At 30.9% G+C, this 22,946-nt stretch overlaps 3 protein-coding genes across 4 annotated transcripts; all 3 read left to right on the plus strand.

Moving 5' to 3' along the window:
* Positions 1–6,155: 6,155 nt before the first annotated feature.
* On the plus strand, positions 6,156–12,870 carry LOC133321265 (ion transport peptide). 2 transcript variants are annotated; one of them, XM_061530363.1, is made up of 2 exons: positions 6,156–6,386; positions 12,762–12,870. In XM_061530363.1, exons 1-2 carry the CDS (start codon positions 6,166–6,168, stop codon positions 12,868–12,870), a joined length of 330 nt encoding a protein of 109 aa, XP_061386347.1. In that variant the 5' UTR covers positions 6,156–6,165. The 2 variants fall into 2 exon arrangements, with proteins under 2 accessions (XP_061386347.1, XP_061386346.1); XM_061530362.1 differs by lacking the exon at positions 12,762–12,870 and adding an exon at positions 9,367–9,566.
* Positions 12,871–15,365: 2,495 nt separating this feature from the next.
* On the plus strand, positions 15,366–17,407 carry LOC133321273 (putative gustatory receptor 47b). The gene is made up of 4 exons (XM_061530369.1): positions 15,366–15,759; positions 15,811–16,331; positions 17,056–17,217; positions 17,285–17,407. The coding sequence occupies exons 1-4, from the start codon at positions 15,366–15,368 to the stop codon at positions 17,405–17,407; spliced, it is 1,200 nt and encodes a 399-aa protein (XP_061386353.1).
* Positions 17,408–18,678: 1,271 nt separating this feature from the next.
* On the plus strand, positions 18,679–20,658 carry LOC133321274 (zinc finger CCHC domain-containing protein 8 homolog). Its single transcript, XM_061530370.1, has 3 exons — positions 18,679–19,551; positions 19,611–19,736; positions 19,807–20,658. Exons 1-3 carry the CDS (start codon positions 18,679–18,681, stop codon positions 20,656–20,658), a joined length of 1,851 nt encoding a protein of 616 aa, XP_061386354.1.
* The last annotated feature ends 2,288 nt before the right edge of the window (positions 20,659–22,946 follow it).

The raw sequence follows: 22,946 nt of genomic DNA on the forward strand, positions 1-22,946 counted from the left end.
CAGAGAATCTGTTTTAACTGCTTTTATAATTTTTTTATTTATTGATGAAATGATGTATGTACGTTTTTTTTAAATGCATGCGTTATGTTTTTTGTTTCTTTTTTGTATATCGTTTTCTTTTTCGCACAATATGATGAAATATACGCCCTCTAAAAAAATGCCCACATAATTAAAGTGCTTTACATCGAAGTTATGTATAAAGGCAAATATAATTTTCCCCGAAAAAATTGAAATTAAATAAAGGGGTACAAAATGAAGTAAATTTAATGTTTAAGGCCTGTTGTGAATATATCAAACATACATTTGATGTAAACATATCACAAACACCGTGAATGTCGCCTGCTCGATTTCCATCATTTGACCTTAAAATATAAATTGATATATCTTCAGATTTACTCTTTTATATTCCAAAATGCAATTATTAATTTTTATAAAAATTTTCGATGTAACAAAGCCGTGTGATTGATGTAAACATGGCATAAGAACAGATTGGCTGCACAAGCCAAATGTATTTCTAATGTTACTACTTTAGTAAAGATGTGTGTGTGTCAAAAATTATTACAAATGTGTATTTACAAACTACAAAATTGAGAAAGACCTTCAAAACATATTAACTGTCAATTATTTCATCCTTACGTAATTCCTTATGTGTGTCAAAATTGACAACTTTGTCTAAATGACATAACCCATAATTAAACAGCTGTATTTGGTTTTTGACATATAATAATCGAATCAACAATTATATTATGTTCAACCACTTATTTCCTTCGAACAGCTGATTTATAGATCTGTAAAATATACAAATTTGGCTTATAACTGTCATTTAATTTTAACACACTGAAATTTTTGTTTGTTTGACACGGTATGATCGGTTTTCAAATGAGAAAAAAGTGACAATACAAATACAAACATATCATTTAGAATGACCAAGGGTATATTTACACCAACGGTATTTTATAAAAAAACAAATTCAATTAAATGAGGATTTTCATAAAACAAGTTCAGTGTAAATGTACCCTTAGGCTACCAACGTGTTTTATGATAAACGATTACATAATCACTTCCTATAGTTTGAACATACGTTAAAAATTCAGAATTTCGTTATTCGCAAATAAAAATGTACTTTACATTTAAATATATAGCTGTGTACACACTATAAGTTTTGTATGACGGTTTGGTTAGAATTTTGTTTGCTTTATAGTGTAACCGTTTATATTTGGCAGTTATTAGAAAATAACAAAAATATTTGCGGTTTTTGGATAGTCAATAATCTGTCATAAATACTGATAGTGTGCACACCACATAAGTCTACATTTAAATATTGCTGCAATACTATTTTTGAATAAAATAAGTGAGATTACAGAAAAACTGATTGTGTGTACCCCACATAAGTCTACATTTAAATATTGATGCAACACTGCAAGACTAAAAACCAGAATTTTATTTGATTATCCCCATTGACATTATTATCTTTAATATACAATTACATTACGTTTACACATTACGTTTACACATTGTTTCATAAAGGCGTGACATAAGTTTAATATTGATTTTCTTGATAAAAAAATTTAAATTGAATTTTTTCTTCGATACATTGTATAAGGAATTTTTTCCCCCTACCACTGCACATACACGTGGGAAAATATTTATTTTATTCACAAAACAAAAAAAAATTGTATAACAAAAGTAACAGTTATAGAATATTCATTAACGGAATTGAAATAATTAAAAATTGACATGCCTTTGACGTTATGAAATATCTTAATTAAATGTTTTTAAACATTCTAATTTATGAAAATATAAAATACAATACAATTGTTTAACAATTGCATCTTTATCGAAAAACAACAAAACAAAAAAAATAAATAAACTAAATATGCCATATATAATAACGTTTTTCTATACAATTCCAACTTGATTAAGTAATAAATAATGTATTTCTTCATTAATCATCATAGGATCTAATTAATAACCATGGGACAATATACAGTCAATAGAACTGTATTGTTGTAATAACAATTAACCACCACCCCCAAACAGATAAAAAAAAACACACCAACAAACAAACACTCAAAGAAAAATGTTAATGATTTTGCAAATCACTTTAAAAATTTCTTATTATATTATTATTTAAAAGAAATATATTTTTTAAATAATTATTTATTTCCAAAAAAGTGTGCTAGCCTTTACATAATAGCCAAACACTTTTGTTAAACCCAATGTAAAACCCCCCATGTGAAACCCCCTAATACTTCTTATTAGAACTTGATAAATGAGCGATTAAGTGTGCTACATGCTTTAGCGTATGTGTGCATGTTTTTTATTTTATTTTAATATTATTCATTTTTTAATGACATTTGTCGCTATTTGTTGATATACACACATACGTACATATATTCTTACCACTTGATATAGTGTGTTTGTCAGGGTGTAGTATTAAAAAGTCACGAGATAATTTACGAATGGTTTACACAGTCTATAGACTATATAGAAAAATAAAGCGACATGATGTCTGCCATGATCAACAACGACGGCAACGACGACGATGATGACAACAACAATGATGGAGAGGAGAATATCAGCAACAGAGAAAAAAAATGGTGGTAACACAAGAACAGAGAGAGAGAGTGAGAGGAGTGAAGCAAATCGTTTCAGTGCGAAGAACTTGTCGACAGCATGCGACGTTGTTTGATGTTTGCGTTTATTTCACATAGAACACTTGTATGTATGTTATTCGCATTGCTGATGCATTGTCATTTGGTCATTGTCTATGATGATGGCACATGTATAATTGTTGTTGTTGCTACAACAAATGCATGCATGCAAACGATTGCCGTCAATGTATGTATGCAACTATGTAATGGTGAAATGCAACGAAACGAAATGAATGATGATGCATTATGTTATTCATTCACTCTGTTCATTGTTTTTATTGTGTTCTAAATCCTAAATACTCCCCTGAAGGAAATGTGGGGTGTTGTATCGCCTTTGTCTACTATTGTGGCGACATGTCTCCATATTTTCTACAACTTGTCTACATATCATGTAATAAGAAGAAGCATTTGTTATGTTAACAACCAACTGAGCATGGTTATGCTTCTTCTTTTTTTCTTTAATTATAAATATGTTGGCGGCAATAGACAGATATTTTATTAAAAACGCGAGTTTAAAGTTATTAATGGTAATAAATCAATTAATTAATTAATTGGTGAAAAAATTTTTGAGCAAAAGAAATTATAAAAAATTTACAAGTGACATATGTGACCTTTTGTCTATATATACAAACTATTGACTTACTACTGACCGTGTCCACATATGCGACGCTGTGTCTATATCTAAAAACTACTGACTTACTACTGACCAAGTCACTAGTTCATTTCCAATGACAAGCACATGTTAAATGTCAATAGTAAAATGCATTGTGTTGGGTATAGTCGGTCAACAGTATTGGTGACAATGCCAATAGTAAGTCAATACTGATTTACTGTAGACATTTCCTACAGGGTCGTTACAAAAACAACAAGATCTATAACAAAACAAGAAAACAACAACAAAATAAATAAATAAACGAGCAATTGTATTGAATTTTTTTTATTATTTTGTTCGTCGTTTACACAATGAAAATGCGCAAATTAATTGAATATGTTAATCGTTATTTGGTTCTTCTCGCTCTCTCCGTCTCTGTCTCCGTGGTTGTTACCACTCTTGCTCTCATCTCATTGACGGTTAATCTCTGTGTAAATCATATAGAATATGGTAATGATGTATATTTTTGTTAGGGGGCTTGTCAACAAGCCAGGCAGCTAGCCAACCAAACAATCATTGGTATATATCATATATTTAAATAAACACAAATATTTACACACACGCACGTATATATTTATGTTTGCATGTGTAAAACATTGCTTGTAAAGAGCATTTTGCGATGTTTTATATCAAATATTTATTTTTTAGTTGGTTACAAAAATATTTTATTAATGAAAATCATGTGTTGTGTATTGTTCACTCCCTCTATCTGTCTCTGCCATACACACCCATGTTTATTTTACACAATATTAAGAAAAAATCATGTTAGCAATTAATATTATTGCTGAAAAGAGTATTTCAATTTAAATTCATTTGCTAATGGAAATTAATTGATGTGGCAAAAATGTTACATTTTGTTAGATTGGTGAACAATTTGAATCTTCGCTTTTTCAAAAAAAAAAATAAAAATGTTGGTAAACATTTTTTGTTAAAATTTTATTTTAAAATGAAGGAATAATAGAAAAATCATCTTCCACAGTTTCAAAATAAGACACAATTCTACCTATAGAACCCTCAATTTGCTCGAAATTATGTGTGAAATAAACATAAATTCAAATACAACACTGTTTTTGTAATGTTCAGTATGACAAACATGTGTTTAGACCTTGAATAAATAAAAAGTTGTTTTCAATTTTGTTAGTACTATAATAAACATATATGGTTTAATTCTTTAATTGTATACATATGTATGTACAGAAAAAATGCAAAAGAAATTGTTCCACTGCAAAATATATGAAATATTAAAAAATATAGCGGATTATACCTGGATCTATTGGTTTTTGGATATATTTGATAAACTTTGTATAAAATACTCCGTGCCGTTATCTTCATACAACGAATTGCATAATTAAAAATCAAGATATGTTTAAGGAGTTATTTTGCATTGATGAAACTGGAACTGTTGCACTTTATTTACTAAATTTTAATTTGGTTGACTCAAACTGCAACATAGAATTATGATAAATATGGTATAATATAAAAAACCAATATGAAAATGCTTTATAATTATCCATGGATAAAATCATTCTTGATATAATTTCAATAATATAATACATTATAAATATCATATCACATGTTAGGATTCATTTAAATGAAAAAGACTCTGTTTGACTTTATGTTTTGAATATTTGACCAATAGTGTATACTCAACTTCAATGTTTAAAAAAGGAGGGTGGAAATTAAACAAGTTTCGGAATATCCGAAATTATTACAAGATAGTTTCACATTTGTAACCATTTTGGCATATTTAGACACACACATTCACCATAAAATACAATTTAAATCTGTATCATAAAATTCAATCAATAACTACATAATCCGTTGTGTTGTGAAAATGGGACTTAATTATATAAATTTATACACTGCACAAATTCACAGCAACAAAAACAATAAAAAAAACTCCTTTGACAACTTAATGACTAGCGGATCTCTTTTTTAATCCTACTTCTTTCTTAGTATTTTCATGTAGCAGCATATAAACTCTTCCGTTTCGATTATAAAATACAACAACAACAATGAAAATCAATGATTCGCCAATATTGGCTGCATACAATGTCGCCATTCTTAAAAGAAACTTCAAAACCCAAAAAAAAACAGCAGCGACAAAAATTGTTTTAGTTTCTTCACATCTGCTGGGGCTGAAAATTTCACGGACTGTTCACTTGGTTGGCTAGTTTTTTACACTGCTCAACATATGAAGTTCATTATACACAAAAATACAATAATAATACCAACTACAACAACAACAACAAAAAGTTGCGACAGCGCACGGACATCCAATTTTTTTGTTTATAGACACATTTATTTATAGAACACAATGGTGATGATGAGATAATATCGTCTGGTGGCGGTTTGGATCAATGACAAGGTGGTGTTGTTGTTGTTTAAAACCTCACACAAGCTAAATTTACTTTGGCGTTGTAAGAAAACTATTCTATACGCCTGGCCGTACGCCCGTCCGTCTGTCTGTCTGGTCGTCCGTTCAAAATCGAACACATAAATTATGTGCGTTAAAAGTTCATACATAAATGCCCACATTGTGTGCCGCCGCCGATATCGTCGTTGTAAAGACACATAGCCAGCCATTGAGTCAGTCAGTCAGCCAGCCACCAGACACAAATTGTCCTCTTCTCTCTCCATTCTCGTGTATAGAGCTTGTAAAATTAGCTTCATTCAAGTTTTGCGCTAGTTATTTTTAGCCTGAGATCTTAACTTTATATGGTTGATTAAATTATTTTTAGCACATAAAAAGCAACCGATATAGCGTTCTTTTAATTTTTATGATATTTTGTTGTTTTTTTTTGTGAACTTTATATAATATATTTTAATTTTTATGTTGCATGTTTTTTTTTCTTGCAGATGTGTTCCCGCAGCATTAAAATCTCGGTGGTGATGATGTTCCTTATCTTCGTTCCACTGTTCACAGCTTTTCCCCGCAATCACAATATGGCCAAGAGAAGTAATTTCTTTGATCTGGAATGTAAAGGCATCTATAACAAGACCATGTTCTATCGTTTGGATAAAATATGCGATGATTGTTATAACTTATTCCGTGAGACAAGTATACACAGATTATGCAAGTAAGTTTAAATGTGCTAATTAAAAAAAACTTCATATTTTACAATGATCTTGAGAGAAAGAAAACACTTGGTTGACAAGTTGTCTATAAATCGCGCCTAAATCGAGTTGACATTTGAAAAAAAAATCCCCCGGAATTGCAGCAAATCAGGGTTGATTAAAAATACCACCATAAAAAATGAAGGTTAAAACAGATGTTTTATGAAAATACGTCACTTATTTGACATATATTCAAATACACATGACAATTTAAATTAGGCGTTTTATTACAACACATTTCGTGTATATGTTTTACAGACAGAAGACAAATTACATTACGCTTTTTCAATAATCAAAAACATGAAGAAATATATTCACTTCTAACTATAATTGTCGGACTCTCAGTTTTCCTCTCTATTACTGGGCAACTCCAAAGTCCAATAAGTGTAAACCATATGTAGTGTAAACCATATTAAACGACTCATTTTATAAAAACACATTTGATATGTACATTTTATTACGTGTTTAAATAATTCAAAACATGAACAGCTGATCATGTTTTTTTTTTCTTACAAAAACTTAATATACTTGTCGAACTGTCAGTCTCCCTCTCGATTACGGGATAATTCCAAAGTCCAATAAATTTTAGTCTAAACACAGTTGATAATATAAACGAAAAAAATTATGACTCGTTTTATTGAAACATTTAATATACACATGTAAGTGCGCACTCAATAACTCAAAACATAAACAGCTGATCATGGTTGCTTATTTGTCTTAATCGAAGCAATGTATTCAATTCTAAATGTAATTGTCAAACTGTCAGTCTCCCTCTCTATTACTGGACAACTCCAAAGTCACATAATATTTTGTCGGCAATCTCACTGTTGAGAATATAAACGATCGACGAATATAATTACGACACGTTTAATAAAAACACATTTAATATACATATAAATCACTATCATGTAAACGTAATTGTAAACGTACTTTAACCTCACACAAAGTATAAATATTATATTATCTGGCCACTGATCAAACTGTGTAAATTGCTCATGTCAAACTTGTCGCTAGAGACGTGATGAGTACACAACAAAATTGAATGGTGGACTGGAGACACATCAAATTCCTCATGCCTAAACACATGGATTGTTATATTTGGCATATTTGGAAATATGCGAATCATATTTGACATTTAAAAAGCCAATCATTTATGTATCAACATTTAACAAAAATCTAGCGTAGAAATAACAAAGCAAATTATGACTAAATTTTGACACATTCAATAATAATAACACTCTTCTAAATTATGGTATAAATTCCCAGAAAAATTAACGCGGAATATGAACTTTAAAATAAACAAAAAAATATATTAAGACCTTTATTTTCTTTCATTTCTGTGCATCACAAAAGACGACGTAGTTGTGTGTACTATTTTAAGATATTTTTTGTTTTATTTTTGAAAAACACACAAACACATATTCAAATGTAATATTCTAGTTCAAGGTAATATACACTTGACTATTTCCAATTTGCAATAGTATATTCATATATATTTCATAGAAAAAATATCAAACCGTGACCTACAAAAAGTCCAATCCTACGAATACCATGGACGTCATTTTTTTTGCTGTGTTGTTGGCTGTGGTTTTAAACAAGATGCAAATACAATTATCATTTGATATATATGCAATATCCTAAACTACAAAATATTGACATTTTCAATAATAACCAAATTAACTTTTGATAATTATAATTATCATCATCATTTCACACTAGACATTTATATAATATTTATTTCTTAAATTGCTTCAAAATAAAACGCCTGATATACATCCGGTGCATGTGTACTTAATCACATGTTATGCCTTTTGGCATATAGTATATTATTGAGCATACAATAAATAAATATATGCCATCAATTCGAAATGAAAGTGAATCTTTATTATGTATAATTGAAAGTTTTTTTAACAAATTAATCTTTTATTTACTTAGAAAACGAATTAAGAAAAATTTTTTCAATGTTTTATACCAAAACATGTGATCTATTTTGATATTGCATCAATTTAAACATTTTTTAAAGTACTTTGCCACCATATCATTTCACTGTAACTTTGTTCCTGTGTAAATGGCGTATAACTGTGCACTAATGTTTACTTCAAATAAGAATGTCACTCTCATGAATGCACGAATAACGGTCATTATTTTTATTGAGCATGCTGTATGCATGCATTGAGAGAGGCATCATTCACGAGTGCATGAATAACGGACACTTGACAGACGGTTAAATGTTGCCCACTGGTTACAAAAATAAAAGCGCCAACTAAATCGTGTTTATTCGTAAATAAATAGCTATTTAAATAATACATTATTTAAATAAGCAAAATGTAGACTTACATAAAAACAAATTTTAAGCAAATTGTTGTGATACCCAGACGAATCGCCAACATTTATTTTGCAATAAAAAAACCAATTGCCTTGAGTGCTTAAAGGAATGTTGCAATATCATAATACTTCTACAGGGAAGTTGAAATTATTTTTTGTTGTTATTTATTGTTTTTCTTGTTGTTCTTCTTTTTTCTCTCCCTCTTTATTTAAATCAACAGGCACAAATGTTTTACACATCAAACATTTGAAGGTTGTATTAATGCCTTATTAATACCCGATGAAGAAATCAGTCAACTGCAACATTTTATTAAAGTCATAAATGGCGCACCTTTGTCATTTGATTTTGCTTCCCTATTGGAAAATAACAATTAATTTACATTATGTAGCCACCATTTGAAAAAAAAACAATTACACGGAATATGACACACCTTCAATTTAGAAAAAACAAAAACAACAGAATAAAAAAAGTATATGCTAAATTTATAGAATGTTGTTAACTTTTTTGTTTTCTTTTTTATTTTGCTTATTTACATGAAATATGATTTGTTTATTGTTTTATTTTTCTTATTATTATTTGTGTTTTTATTTTATTTTCTTGTTTTTTTTTTATTATAGGAAAGACTGTTTCGATTCAAAATGGTTTGGTGAATGTTTAAAAGTTTTATTTATACCGGCCGAGGAAGTTTCACAATTACAAGATTTCATAAAAATTGTTAACGGTTCACCGATAAATTTCAATATGCCGCCAATTACAACATAACTACTTTAGATCAACACCAACATCCCTTCCCACCAAAAACAAACAAACAACAACAATCAAAGTTAAACATGTCTGTCTCTCTCTAAATTCATTGTTAAAAACAAACTTCCGGTTTGTCATGCAACTTTAGGCAATGATTTTGAATTCTCCAACCAGAAGATGAAGAAGATCATCACCCCTAAATCGCTAAAAAAAAATTGAAGAAATACCGGAAAACAAACACCACCACCCACACATCAAAAGAATATTGAAAATAGTAGTAAACATCAAACAAAAAAATAATGAAAATTAAAAAAAGAAGAAGCATAAAAGAATATTTTGTACTTATTTATTTTATTTTCGTAAATGTATTAATTACTATTATTATTATTAATTTTTATTTATTATTATAAATAATTATAATTTAATTTTATTTATTTTTAAGTTGCATTTGTTTTGTAAGAAAGTGAGAAAAAAATTTCCGAATTAGCTTGTCTAATATTGTTGGTTTTTTTTTGTGTATATTATTATTATTTTTTTACAATAATTTGCACAGCAATTTTAAACAAGGGTTTTCGTGTATACATACATATAAACATAAAAGAAATATTATTTATTTTTTTAATTTACTTTTTATTTTATTTTCTATAATTTCATTTTTTATAAGAAAACATGTTGTTAGAAGCGTAGAAACAAACAAACACACACACCCATAAAAACGAACAAAGTATTTTAGCAACGTTTTGTATTTATAGCTCATACACACACACATACAATTACATACAACATACATATAACCAATCAAAAAAACAAAAATTGAAATCAAATTAATTCTATTCTTGTTCTTGTTTTGCAAAATCCCAAAAAAAAACAACTCCTTGGTATTTTGTCTTAAGCTTGCTTGAACATTTTAAATGTTACAATTGTTTTGGACAAAATACAAAAAAAACGGGAGATTTTTTGAAAATATTAGATAATTGTAAAATATATAACATTATTTAAAAAAATATCCTGCATACCATATTAAAAAAAATAATAATAAAAAAAAAATAAAAAAAAATTAAGAAAGTGTAACGTTTAAATTTGCTGGCAAATCTTAATTATTATGATGATGTATGTACGTATTTTAATTACACACACACAAAACATATACATGTATATATTATAATAACTATTAAACAAAACATACAAAAAAAGAACTATTGAAAAATATTGTGATAGAACACGTTAAAAACACTCCTCTTTATACATAATTACTACAAAACACACGACTATTGTATTTTTTTGTGAAGAAACAAAACAATAACAAACAAACAAAAAACATAAAAAAGAAACAAGAAAAACAAAATAAAAAAATCGAAAACTTATAACTAACTTTGCTATGTGAATCCTTTGTATATGACTATGAGTTTTCTGCTGTTTTAACAAATCACATATGAATGAAACCCCCATAAAATTGGAGGAGAAGAAATAGAGTACACCTCTCAAAATACTACGTTGTATTATGGACTCAATGGAGTCCTGCTGAAGAATAGAGTTTTTGTGCAGCATTCTCTCGAAACGATGAAACTTTCTCACATGAACTGTGGCAACTCTGGAGTTTCAACCACATTCTAAAATAATCCTTCTCACACAATTGAGCCTTGTGTCTTGCTTGAGTCAATGATGTCGTCCCAAAACCTATTATCATTTCTGGAATTTATTTACTTTGGTTTATTAGGTATGTTCCTTATTCTTTGTTTTTGTAATTTTTATTTGTTTATATTTTGTTTTAATTTAAGATGATTTTTTTGAAGATTTTTCCAAGTTTGTTTTTTGAGTTTTGAATTGTGGAAAACATAACCATATTTTTTGAAGAAGTTCCCAATAATATGTATATAAGGCCACATTTACATTAGAATCGATTAATTTGGATCAATGTAAACAAGGCCTAAGGGACAAAAATAACTTTTTTTATTAAAATTTTTGAAAGTTTTTTGGAATATTTTTTTTGTAATATTATCTATAACAATTTCATGACAACGCTAAGGTGGTGGACGACATGACCTGAATTTAAAAAAATGTTACCACAGAAGAAGTTCCCAATAATATGTATATAAAGATAAATTCATTTTTTAAATACATGTTTATATATCCACTTTTAATATGAAGATGCCGTGAAAAACATTTTGGAAGAAAATAAACTCTCAAAAAATACAGCGTTGTCTAAACATTGTATTATCAATATCATTAATATTGAAATATAAAAAAAAACTAATACAATATTTTGTGAAAATCTAAACCAAAATCTGACAAATTGCAGCATTGATTCCAAAGTTTCTCCTTTAGTACAAGAATGATACAATAAATATGTACTCACTCCATTTAGCGCAGCTGACTGTCCGATTGAATGTCAAAATGCATATTTTTACATGAATTCATGGCTCAATGAATCCATTTAGCGCAGCTTATGACTTGACTTCAATGACGAACATAAGAGGCAACACTACCAAACAAGCCAAATATGGGCAAAAGTGTCATTCAATTGTTATAGTGTGTACACCGCTTTAGTCAGCTGCGCTAAATGGAGTACATATTTATTGTGCCATTATTAAAACATAGCGGAAAAAAACAAAATGCAACTCTGATATTACCAATGTCAAAACTTGATAACAATATTTCAAAGTAAATACATCAGCAAATTGGCATTTCTTTTTAATATTTTTACAGTAAAATAAAAAATAAACGATTTTGAAGGATTGTCATGTCGTTTTAGGATTTGTTTTTTACATCCCCTTTTATAACAATTGGTTTTATAGTGGATTTACTTTAATAGGAACTAAAAAAATAAAAAAATCGCAATGAAAATGGGAAAAATAAAAACAATTAATGTTTTGATTCCAGCAATTTATTTTTGTACATAAAAAATTTATACAAAGCCTTTGAATTTTGTAGAATATACAAAATTTCAATATACAATTTTTTTTTTTGAAACAAACTATTAACATTTTTGTATATATAAAAACAATTATTTTTCTAACCTCAAAACAATTTTTGACATTAAAAAGAAAGCAAAAGTGAACTTTGACATTTAATTTTTGAATGTTCACTTATTGTATATATAAAAAAAATAATTTAAATATCTATTAAAACAAATTATAATACAATGAATATTAATCTTGAAAATTTTTACATCCATTTTTTCTCCAATTTTTCTTGCTGTTTTCCAATTCTTCTCTCCTCCCCCCAACTCTGTGCACTATCGCTTGCTCTCTTCTGACACTACGTTCAGACAAGAATGCTTTGGCTCACCATTCTTCAACGCATGCATGGAAGCATTACAATTGCACCAAGAAATGGATAAATACTCGGAATGGCGTGATACTTTGGGAAGGAAGTAAATTCACTGACAGGCAAATATATACGACCGATCAACAACTGTTCCTCCACCAAAACAAAAAAAAACACATAAAGGCAACTTAACTATCTCTAATTGTTCTAAAATGCAAACAAATGAGATTAATTAAATAACAACAATAGAATGAACCCTATGAAAAGTATTACATATAAAAAAACAAAATAAAAATAAATAAATAAATTCAATTACATATTTGTTGTATGTAAATTAGGTACCTAAAATTAAAAACAAAATGGAAAATAAATAAAAAAAGAACTACAACAAAAAACATAAATAAATATTTTTTCTTAATGGGAAAAAGGTTTCAATTTCAGTAATTGAGTTAACTTTTTAACATTTTAATTTCCTTGGATTTTTTTTTTTTGCTTATTAATAATTGTTTGTATGGACAATAACAATTGAGTATTATGCAAACATTCTAAACTCCATATATATATAACAAAAAACATTCTACTAAAACAAAACAAAAATATATATTATCTACTGCAAATAGAAAGTATTAAAAATCAATGATGTCTGATGTAAATAAGTTCAAATATATATTTATGTATGTATATTCTACACATTCGTTTCGTTATAACTACTACTTTTTTAATTGTATATTTTTCTTAAATAATAATTACAATTATTATAATTTTTAAATTACATTTAGTTTAGTTTTATATATACATATATATGTGTAATTTTTTATATATACTTTTTGTTTGGTATTACAGTTATTAATTTTTTTATACGATTTTATGTTAATTGTCAAAAAAAAAAAGAAAACATTAAACTATTTTTAATATTCATTTTGTATGTATTGTATGATTTTTTTAAACATCTTTGGATCTAGTCGTATAAATAAAGATTGTTTAATACAATAATTAAAAAATAAAATATATGAAACCAATGTTTTATTTAATACAAATTTGGAACATAAGCCTAATTTCAACTACAAAGGTAAGACAATCATCAAATGGTACAATACACAAATCGCAAGCAATATTTTTTAAAGATTATTTTTTAATATAAATACGAGAGATTTAGATAAATAAGCAAATTATAACGAGTAACCTCTATTCATTTACGCCTAAAAGTATGCTTTAAATCGCAAGTTCACTGAATGGTTGGCAACACCGGCAAAGACATGCTAATAGCGCCATCTATTGAAACACATGATTGGAAATCGCAAAACGACTTTTTCGTTGACAACAATTTGCTAAAAAATTACAGATCGTTAAAAATTTAAAAATACGACTTTTCATCAATTTATTGATCGACACAATTACAATGTAATTCAGATCAAATTCAAAAGAAAAATACCCATATTTGTCGTGGTGGTTATTAAAAAACAAAAACATTAGAACGGTCAATTGATCAAAGAAGATCAAAGATATTTAGATTATTTTTCATAGATTTAATAAAAATATAACTTTCTATTAAACAAAATCATTAAGAGATGGCGCTGACGACAGGTTGCATACCTCATTTCTTTTCGTCATAACTTTATCGTATTGAAGATATTTAAATGACCGGTTGGTCGAAGAGTTCCCTACTCTGTTCCTCTAGACTATCGCGGATAGCATTAAGGGTCCCATGTAGGTCATCCCCTCCCAGAACTACAGTCCTGCCAGTCGTAGACTGATTTGCATCAGTCTTGCCTAGCTCGTTTTCCATTTAAATTGCCGGGTCGCCTTTTTTTGGGGTAAACATGATGAGCTTGTAGCAGGTACAGCTGCAGATGCAAGGCACCCACACCTAGAACATCCGGATCATGATCTCGACGACATGTGGCTTGTGGTCTCACCAACGATTGCGGCCGATACTGAGTTATTAACTCCCTACACCGAAACTTTATTTCTTCTATTCTTTTATTCCATGTTAGTTGATTATTTTAAGGGCACTACCCCGATTCATTTTGGTCCACAGGGGATCCGAAGATCCCCAAGGTTTCCACGAAGTGCACAGAAAATCCGGCATAGTTTGACTTAGTTCTGCTAAAACCAGCACATCGTAGAAACCCCCTTCCCATCCGCCACCCGACAAAACGCGCCTATTAGGAGATTGACAACTGCCCTAGGTTGTCATACGAAAGGTATTAATTTTTCTTTTTTTTTATAAGACCAATTTTTGTATGATTTTCTGTAGACTTCTGCAAACCGTAAGCTGAGGGTAAATATCTGTCGGCAACACCGATTGACACTTTTTATTTGTTTTTCCAGTAATAACTAATGCAATGTATGTCACTGCCAATGAAGTTTTACACTAGCTTCTTTGTTTTGAAATTCCACCCTAATGCCATTGGAATTGTGTGTTGTGTGATGTTTATCTTTGGCCGTAATTGATTGTAATTATCTGACTAAATATCACCCCTCCCAAATATTATATTCATACAAAAGGAGTAAAATTCCAAACATTTACGAAAATTCAAACATTTGTAACCATTTCACAACTCAGCCAATAAAAGAACTCCTCCGGATAAAAAAGAAAGAAACAATGCGTTCTTTATTCGAAAGTAAAAGTGTTCTGCAGTGTTTTCAAATAATGTTCTTCATACTCTATCACACTGGCTGTTTGGGGTTTAAACTGAAGAATGGTGTCAAGTTGTATTATACACGCTGGTCCACTATTTACATTTACATTGTGCGTTTTATGGCGCTGGCGAGCTTCTGCGGCGGAGCGGCTATCAAAATCAACATTGAAAAATATTACAATGCCATGATTGGTCGCTTGACGCCCATAGTGGCATTTGTAATGTGTTTGGAATCCGTTATCTGTGTCTTCTGTTATTTGGTGGTTACCTTTAGTTTGGATATGACACGTTCGGAGCACCAAAACTGTTGGCATCGTCTACAGAGTCTCGATGATGAATTGATTAAAGATTTTCCTGGTGTCAATTGGAACTACACAAAGAATACCAAAAAATATTTAAAATTAACAGCATTTTTTTATTTGTATTTTTCATGTATATCCTTCGGCTTTGTTTTTAACTTGGCCAATTGCAAGTGTGGCTATTTGAGTTCGTTGTTGGTGTGTTTCGGCTATGCCTACATGACGGGTTCGGCAGCAGTGGCCAGTTTCTTGTTTGTCGTTCAAATGGATATGTTACGGTTGCGTTTCCGTTTACTATATAAACTATTTCAATTGAATTTCGTTGAGAATAATGGCAAAGGACGACGACGTAATGACATCAAGATATTGAGAACATTTAAATCATTGGAATATTATTTTAAGGAATACAATGAATTAATACCACGTTTAAATTCGGTATTTAATGTTGTTAGCAGTGCATCGGTATTCCATGATTTTGCAATTATAACAACAATGGGTTTTTTGTTATGCTCCAAAGCAATTGAAGCGAATCACCATTGGAAAGAATATATGTTTATTGTGTTTTTTGTAATGCCACGAGTTTATAAAGTCATTGTGTGCAGTATTTATGGTCATATGGCGCATGTGGAGGTAAGAAAAATACGTTGAATCATTCCCAATAAAAGATGGCGGCGACGATGGGTTTAGGAAAATTGCATACCTAGATTTAAGATTGAAAGAAATATTATGATGTGTGAATGAAATTGGCTGCTCCCTTCGAGAGTTATAGACTATTTAGATCTCCTCAAACCATAAATGTGGTCAACACCGACTAATATTTCTTCCAATCTTAAATCTAGGCATGCAATTTTCATAAACCCATCGTCAGCGCCATCTATTATTGGGAATGATTTAAATCTTGCAAATTAGTTTTTATGTCTAAACTTCCAAGCGTATAACTTTTGAATAGATAATCGCATTTCAACTAAAATGGTGTCACATCACAGAGTAAATAATCTACTTTACTATGACTGTGAAATTATAGAAAACTTCAGTACTAAATTTCATATTTAAAATTTGAAGAATTTCTTTTCAAAAAAAGGTGTAAAATTAAACCTTTCAGATGACACCACTTTCATTTAAATATCTAATGTCAAAACCTATAGACATAGTCTAAACATGTTTTAATTCTAATTCAATAACAATATCAACATTACAGTACGTTTACATTTAACCAGATTTCGTTAACCCAGTGGGTTTCAATTGTCAATTCCTTTGAATATATGTCAAATAAATCCTCATAAAGGTTAACCCCTGTAAAAAGTTCTAATGTACATGTCGTTTTACTCTTTATATCTTCAATTTTGATAAACAGCGTAAGAAATGTTGGCAGGAATTTGTGCGCATGGAAAATTACGTAAATAAATCGTTTCGAATTCACGACACTATGGATTCCCTTTATCATTGGCGCATGCATAACAATGCGTATTTTACCGTTGGCAGGATTTTGCGGTTTAATCTGGGTCTATTGTTTATGGTAAGATGATTGAAAAAGTTCATTTATATAAACAAAAAATTATTATTTATATATGTTTTTATTACAGATATTTAATAGCATTGCGAATTATATAATTATTTTGATACAACTACAATTTCAACAGAATACAATAAGACGAGCATTACATAGCGGTAAAAATGCTAACGATGTTGAAATGATTGAAATGTAACGGAAAAAAACACTTTTGAAATGAAAATTTTGCAAAAAATATTTATTGAAATAAAATGTATGCTTCAAGGGATTTACGGTCTTCTCCAGTCTACTTAGAGCGTTATGAGGTATTGTCACTTCCATTAAGTCCTTGCTCGCTTCCGTGGTTGCATAAGACGCGACACTGGCATAAGTCTGATCATTAACAGCCTCAGTTTTATCAAAATTTTCTGACGCTGTTCGTGACGCAGTGTCCTCAGCAGAAACAGAGGCTTTACAAATATGCATCATTTTAGTTGATGCCTTCTTCGAAGACGTATTTCGTTTCTGCTCAGAAACGGACGGCGACGATACAAATTCATCGAGTTCCTGGTACTTATCATACAGATAAGGAAATGTTTCAAAACGACTTGATAATGATGTAAAGTCCGTCTTAATGGACACAAGCTCCGATTGCAAGTTTTTAAAGAGTTATAAAAATCGGCAGAAAATTTTCTACAGTGAACACAGCACCAATGAACGCCAACATTGTCTCCAATACTATCAACTACTTTCACGTTGATACGAGCACACTTAACATGCCACTGATTTAAACAGAACCATCACGTAACGCACAATTCATCTTCATTAGAAATGTTACACAATTCATACGGACAGATCATTGTAAAGCTTTTTTTAATTCAAATATTTATAAAATTAAAAAATAGCTGGAATTCGTAATCCTTTGATTTGTACAAAATATGTATTATTGGCAACTCTGTTTTGAGAAGACAATAAGAAAATAAACCAGAATAATGTTACAACAAACAAATTAAGAAATGTAACGAGGGGAACAAACAGGGAATGGAACACAGACTACCAATTAGAAAATAAATTGTATGTTTTTTTTATCACAAAAATTCACTACACCAATTAGCACAGACAAATCAAAAATAACGACAGAGTTGCCAAAGTATTGATGACTTGAATGATTTTTTTTCATTTTATCGTGCACGACACAGGGTGTTCTGCTTTTCCAACTAAAGTCGACCTATGTAGCCCTGGAAAAAGATGTTGGCATATATTACACTTCCCTTTAGAACCCTACTGCCTGTCAAGATCGATCTTAAAATCCCTAGTCAGCTTAATTTTGTTTTGTTCCCCAATTTTAACGATATTCTCTTTCACCATCATATTCGTAGAAATTCTGTGTGTGTCTGTCAGAGCGTCGGTGCGTGTTTTTTAATAAATCTATTTAATTGTACTAAATTAATTAAATATTTCCTTGTTGAAGATCTCAAGATAGAAAGCATGCCGGGCGCTGATGCAAGCCTGAACGACAGTGACTGTGTGTTGCAGGAACACTCTGTTAGTTGTATTACACTGGATGACTCCCATGAGGATGCAATAGAAGAAGGTGAACTGGACGACGATGAGGATGAATCCTCCCACGACGGCAATATATGTCGAATAATATTTACCAGCGAAAACTATGCCAAATTTGGATGTCTTATTGAAGAATGTATCAAAGAGAAATTAAATGGCAGATGTGAAAATAGAAAAATAGAAATTTTACCCAAAGAAGAGGACAACAGCATTACATTGAATGTTAGATATGCGACAGACAATGAGAATGATTCCCAACTTGACGAAGAACAAAGCGCCACTTGTAAACCGGACTCCTTTGAGAAGGAAGATTCACCAGACCTCAGCGGCATTAGTGAATTATTTACTATTGATACTACACCGGCGGAGAAATTGGATAGCATAAAAATACCCTCCTATAAACGAGCTATAAAGGATGCCCTCCTGGACGAAGAAGCAGCTGCAACTAAGAAACAAAAACAAGAAGAGAAAAATATGAAAGCATCCAAATCGAATAACTGTTTCAATTGTGGTGAAGCTGATCATAACATAAGAGATTGCCCGATGCCACACAATATTAAACGCATCAAAATGGCCAAGAAGAACTTTGCCAAAACGGAACGTTATCATGTTGATGTAGAGCAACGGTTTGCCCATTTGAGACCGGGCAATATAAGTGATAAATTGAGGGAGGCTATGGGTTTGCGAAAAGGCGAATTGCCGTTCTTCTTTTATCGCATGCGTGTTTTGGGATATCCACCCGGTTGGTTGGAAGATGCCAAGGTGGAACATTCTGGCATCAATTTGTTTAATTCGGATGTAAGTTCCAGTGTTATTAAATTCAGAGATTTGTTGTAATTTTTATGTTATTGTTTTAGGGATCGAAAATTTTGAATTCCGATGAGGATGACGGCGAGGTGGATGCAAACACTCACAAATACAATGTATCAAAAATTATCGACTTTCCTGGTTTTAATCAAGATCCAGGTGAAAATTTCTTTGATGTAAGTAGTGGACGATTAAGTTCATTTTAAATTATGTTGTAACATTAAATATCATTGCCTTATTCTACAGGACTACAAGTATCACAATGTGCCGCCAATGAACCGAAACCAAATGAAAGAGGAATTTGTTAAAACGCTCGGTGATAATGTGGTCAAAGGTTACAAACGCAAGAAGCTTAAAGATTTTCCCAAATCAAATGCCGATGATAGCATCAATGATTCCAATCACATACAAATATCAGATATGGAGATTGAAGATGTGGAGCCAAGTGAAAATGTGGAATTTGTGAGACCGCCACCACCATCCGACCCGCCAGAAATTGTGGAAGAGATACCGCCCCCACCACCTCCACTGCCACCCCCAAGTCCTGATCGTAGTATGGCTCCCGCTTCACCAAATTCACCAGATTCTCCATCTTTGGATGAGCTGGAGGTGCAAAAGAAACAACTTTTAAAGGCATTAAATACATCAGATGTAGAAATCGATGATTCTCTGGTCGACGAAATAATTGCAATAGAAGACAGCATAGGGGATGAGGCAACATACAATGAGACATCTAATGAACCGCCAGCAGAAGATGATCTTAGCCAAGAGCCCGATAAGGATGTTAACCAACAACCAGGAAACGCAGCTAGCCAACAATCAGAAAGCAATGCAAGCCAAAACAGTAATGAAGATTCTAAAGATTCTTGCAAATCCTCCGAAACCAATAATGACAATATTGACAAAACCTACATGGGTACACCGGTATTGAAATTCTCACCCTATGATTCATTGCCAAATGGTGAAAACTTTAAAGTTGGCGTCAGTGATGTCATTAATTTTGAAAATTTACCCGATTCAACGGGTAAATATGAAAATATGAAAGAACTTATAAAAAAGGTACGAACCGTTATACATAAAATTCACAGCGATGAATAAATCGTTACGGTCGGGTGGGTGTTTGAGAAATTTTACATTAATGATCTATTAGTAGTAATGCTTGTAATCAATAAATATAAACAAGATCATATTTTATAGTAAAAATTTGGATGTTTTCATTGAGGCAATGTTAGTCTTTATTTACATCAATTATGGTCCATATGTATATGAGGATTAAGCTGACACATGAACTGAACATTGAAAATCTGCTGCAAAAATGTTTCCCACCCTGGAATGCCAAATGCGGGGCCCCAGGCTACGTCGTTGACTTCATATAAAAAACCAGATGGTTCTCTCATGAAATAAAGCAGGGTATTCTTTTAGTGGACCACAGATTTTTCTTATAGAGGACCGAAGAGTATTCTTAAAAAAATTATCTTATAGGAAGAAGACCTAATGGTCCTCTTATAGTAGCACACATAGTCTTTTAATGGAAGAATATGCAGTTTATGTTTGAAACTATTCTGTAGTGAGATTCTGTAATATGTTTTTCTGTTGCAGGCATTTATCGATAACATTAAAACAAACCTTCACGAAATTTTGCATGTAAGTCCGGTCAATGAAGACCCCTAATGGGGTTAAATACAGGAAATATGATTCGGAAAATTTGCCAGTGTAAAAAAATGATCTGTTGACCTATACGCGAAATCTCGCCCAGGCTCGGAATATAGATCCCACAGAGATAGTTCTGTATAGTCCCTTTAGGAAATGTCTATAGTAAATCACTAATGACTTACCATTGCCATTCTCATCAGTTCTACTGACCGACTATACCAAACACAAAAGGTAGACCATGACACTAGTAAATTTCACTTTCACTGCCACTTAAAATTTCTTTTGCTTAAACTTTGTTTTCTTCACCAATTTATTAAATTAACTTTTATCTTTAATAACTGTAAACTAGCGCTTTTTAATCGTATTTTAACAAAATATCTATATGCTGCCGCCAAAATTATTACAATAAAAGAAAAATAAGAAGAAGGATAAACATGCTCAGCTGACTGTTAGCACAACCAATGTTTTTTCTTATTACGTGACATGTAAACAAGTGGAGACACGTCGACAAAAGCCATCATCCAATTAACAGGACGTGTAAGAGGTGAAATGATTTCATTGGAACTTTTAAATTTGACCTAATCGTGTGAAAACGCAAACAAAAAAATTGACCTCTCACTGGTTTTGCTACTGGTGAATAGGTGGCGCTATACAGACATAAATTCAATAACCTTGCAATATGTTTGATGTAGAAGCACCCTGTGATGGTAAACAAATAGGTGAGTCATACATTATGAAATTTAATAAAGGGAAAAGATTAGGAATGACCATTGGATCTTCTAGCGTACAGTAATGGAAACGTGGTTAGACAACACTTACCTTTTAAGCTTCTACTGCGCTGCTAATAATAAATTTACTTATATTTGGTTAACACAATTGCTATATATACTCGAAGTTACGGTTTTTAAATTAGTTTTTTCTCTCCCGCCCGAAGCGTTGGATTAAACGTCGGAAAATGCGTTTCGAATGCTTTCCTACGGCTGTGAAAAGGATTGAAAGGTTGAAACTCGGAAAATTGATGACGGAACTATTAAAAAGAAACACAAATTTATCTATAGAATAGCTTTGTTGTTTCGAGCCGAATGTAAATAGAGGAGATGGAGTTTTTACACTCTTTAATTTAACAACTGGCAAAATAACCGAACACTACAACGAACGACACCTGCACTTGATGAACGCGATGAAAGAACTAAATGAGCGGGCAATTCTAGAACTCTCTATCTTAATTTGTATGGGGAATAAGAGGGAGTTGAAACTAAAATATTTCATCTGATTTTTAGGTGTGTGTACTGAAAAATTAAATTTTTTCTGGGAGTAGCTATGAGGGCAAAGAAAGGAATATTTAGTTATTATACTCTCAGCCTTATGGTTAAAGAAGATATATAATTCGATTGGTTTTAAACCCCCATGTTTCTTTGGACAAAATTCGTTTCAGACAATTTGGAGTCAATTTACAAATAATATTCGTCCGGCTGGTGCACACGATAACCGTCGAACGGAGTTATAATATCATATCACGTGAATGTAGTATCCGATTTGAACTAAACTTTGCACATCCTATTATCTTTACCAAGCTTAGATCAAGTCCAGGGACCTTCTGGTACGTCCCTCACAACGGGTCAAATTTTTCAATATTTATAAATTCAATATTAGGTAAATGCAATGTTCTAATTGATCATAACTGTGTGATTCAATGGTAGACGGTGAAATTGAAAATTGTTTACCCTCCCCAT

The sequence above is a fragment of the Musca vetustissima genome, unplaced genomic scaffold (assembly GCF_032173495.1).
Source record: "Musca vetustissima isolate MV318-11 ecotype Yass unplaced genomic scaffold, APGP_CSIRO_Mvet_v1 utg3339, whole genome shotgun sequence".
Taxonomy (NCBI): Eukaryota; Metazoa; Arthropoda; class Insecta; order Diptera; family Muscidae; genus Musca; species Musca vetustissima.

What these genes read in the sequence shown, in the direction of transcription:
- LOC133321265 (XM_061530362.1), top strand. Translation starts at nt 6,166, where the DNA reads ATGTGTTCCCGCAGCATTAAAATCTCGGTGGTGATGATGTTCCTTATC. An exon ending in AGTATACACAGATTATGCAA is followed by an intron (nt 6,387 to 9,366) that starts GTAAGTTTAAAT and finishes TTTTTATTATAG; the next exon opens with GAAAGACTGTTTCGATTCAA.
- LOC133321274 (XM_061530370.1), top strand. Translation starts at nt 18,679, where the DNA reads ATGCCGGGCGCTGATGCAAGCCTGAACGACAGTGACTGTGTGTTGCAG. An exon ending in TCAATTTGTTTAATTCGGAT is followed by an intron (nt 19,552 to 19,610) that starts GTAAGTTCCAGT and finishes TTATTGTTTTAG; the next exon opens with GGATCGAAAATTTTGAATTC. An exon ending in CAGGTGAAAATTTCTTTGAT is followed by an intron (nt 19,737 to 19,806) that starts GTAAGTAGTGGA and finishes CTTATTCTACAG; the next exon opens with GACTACAAGTATCACAATGT.
- LOC133321273 (XM_061530369.1), top strand. Translation starts at nt 15,366, where the DNA reads ATGCGTTCTTTATTCGAAAGTAAAAGTGTTCTGCAGTGTTTTCAAATA. An exon ending in ATTGATTAAAGATTTTCCTG is followed by an intron (nt 15,760 to 15,810) that starts GTGTCAATTGGA and finishes TAAAATTAACAG; the next exon opens with CATTTTTTTATTTGTATTTT. An exon ending in ATCTGGGTCTATTGTTTATG is followed by an intron (nt 17,218 to 17,284) that starts GTAAGATGATTG and finishes TTTTTATTACAG; the next exon opens with ATATTTAATAGCATTGCGAA.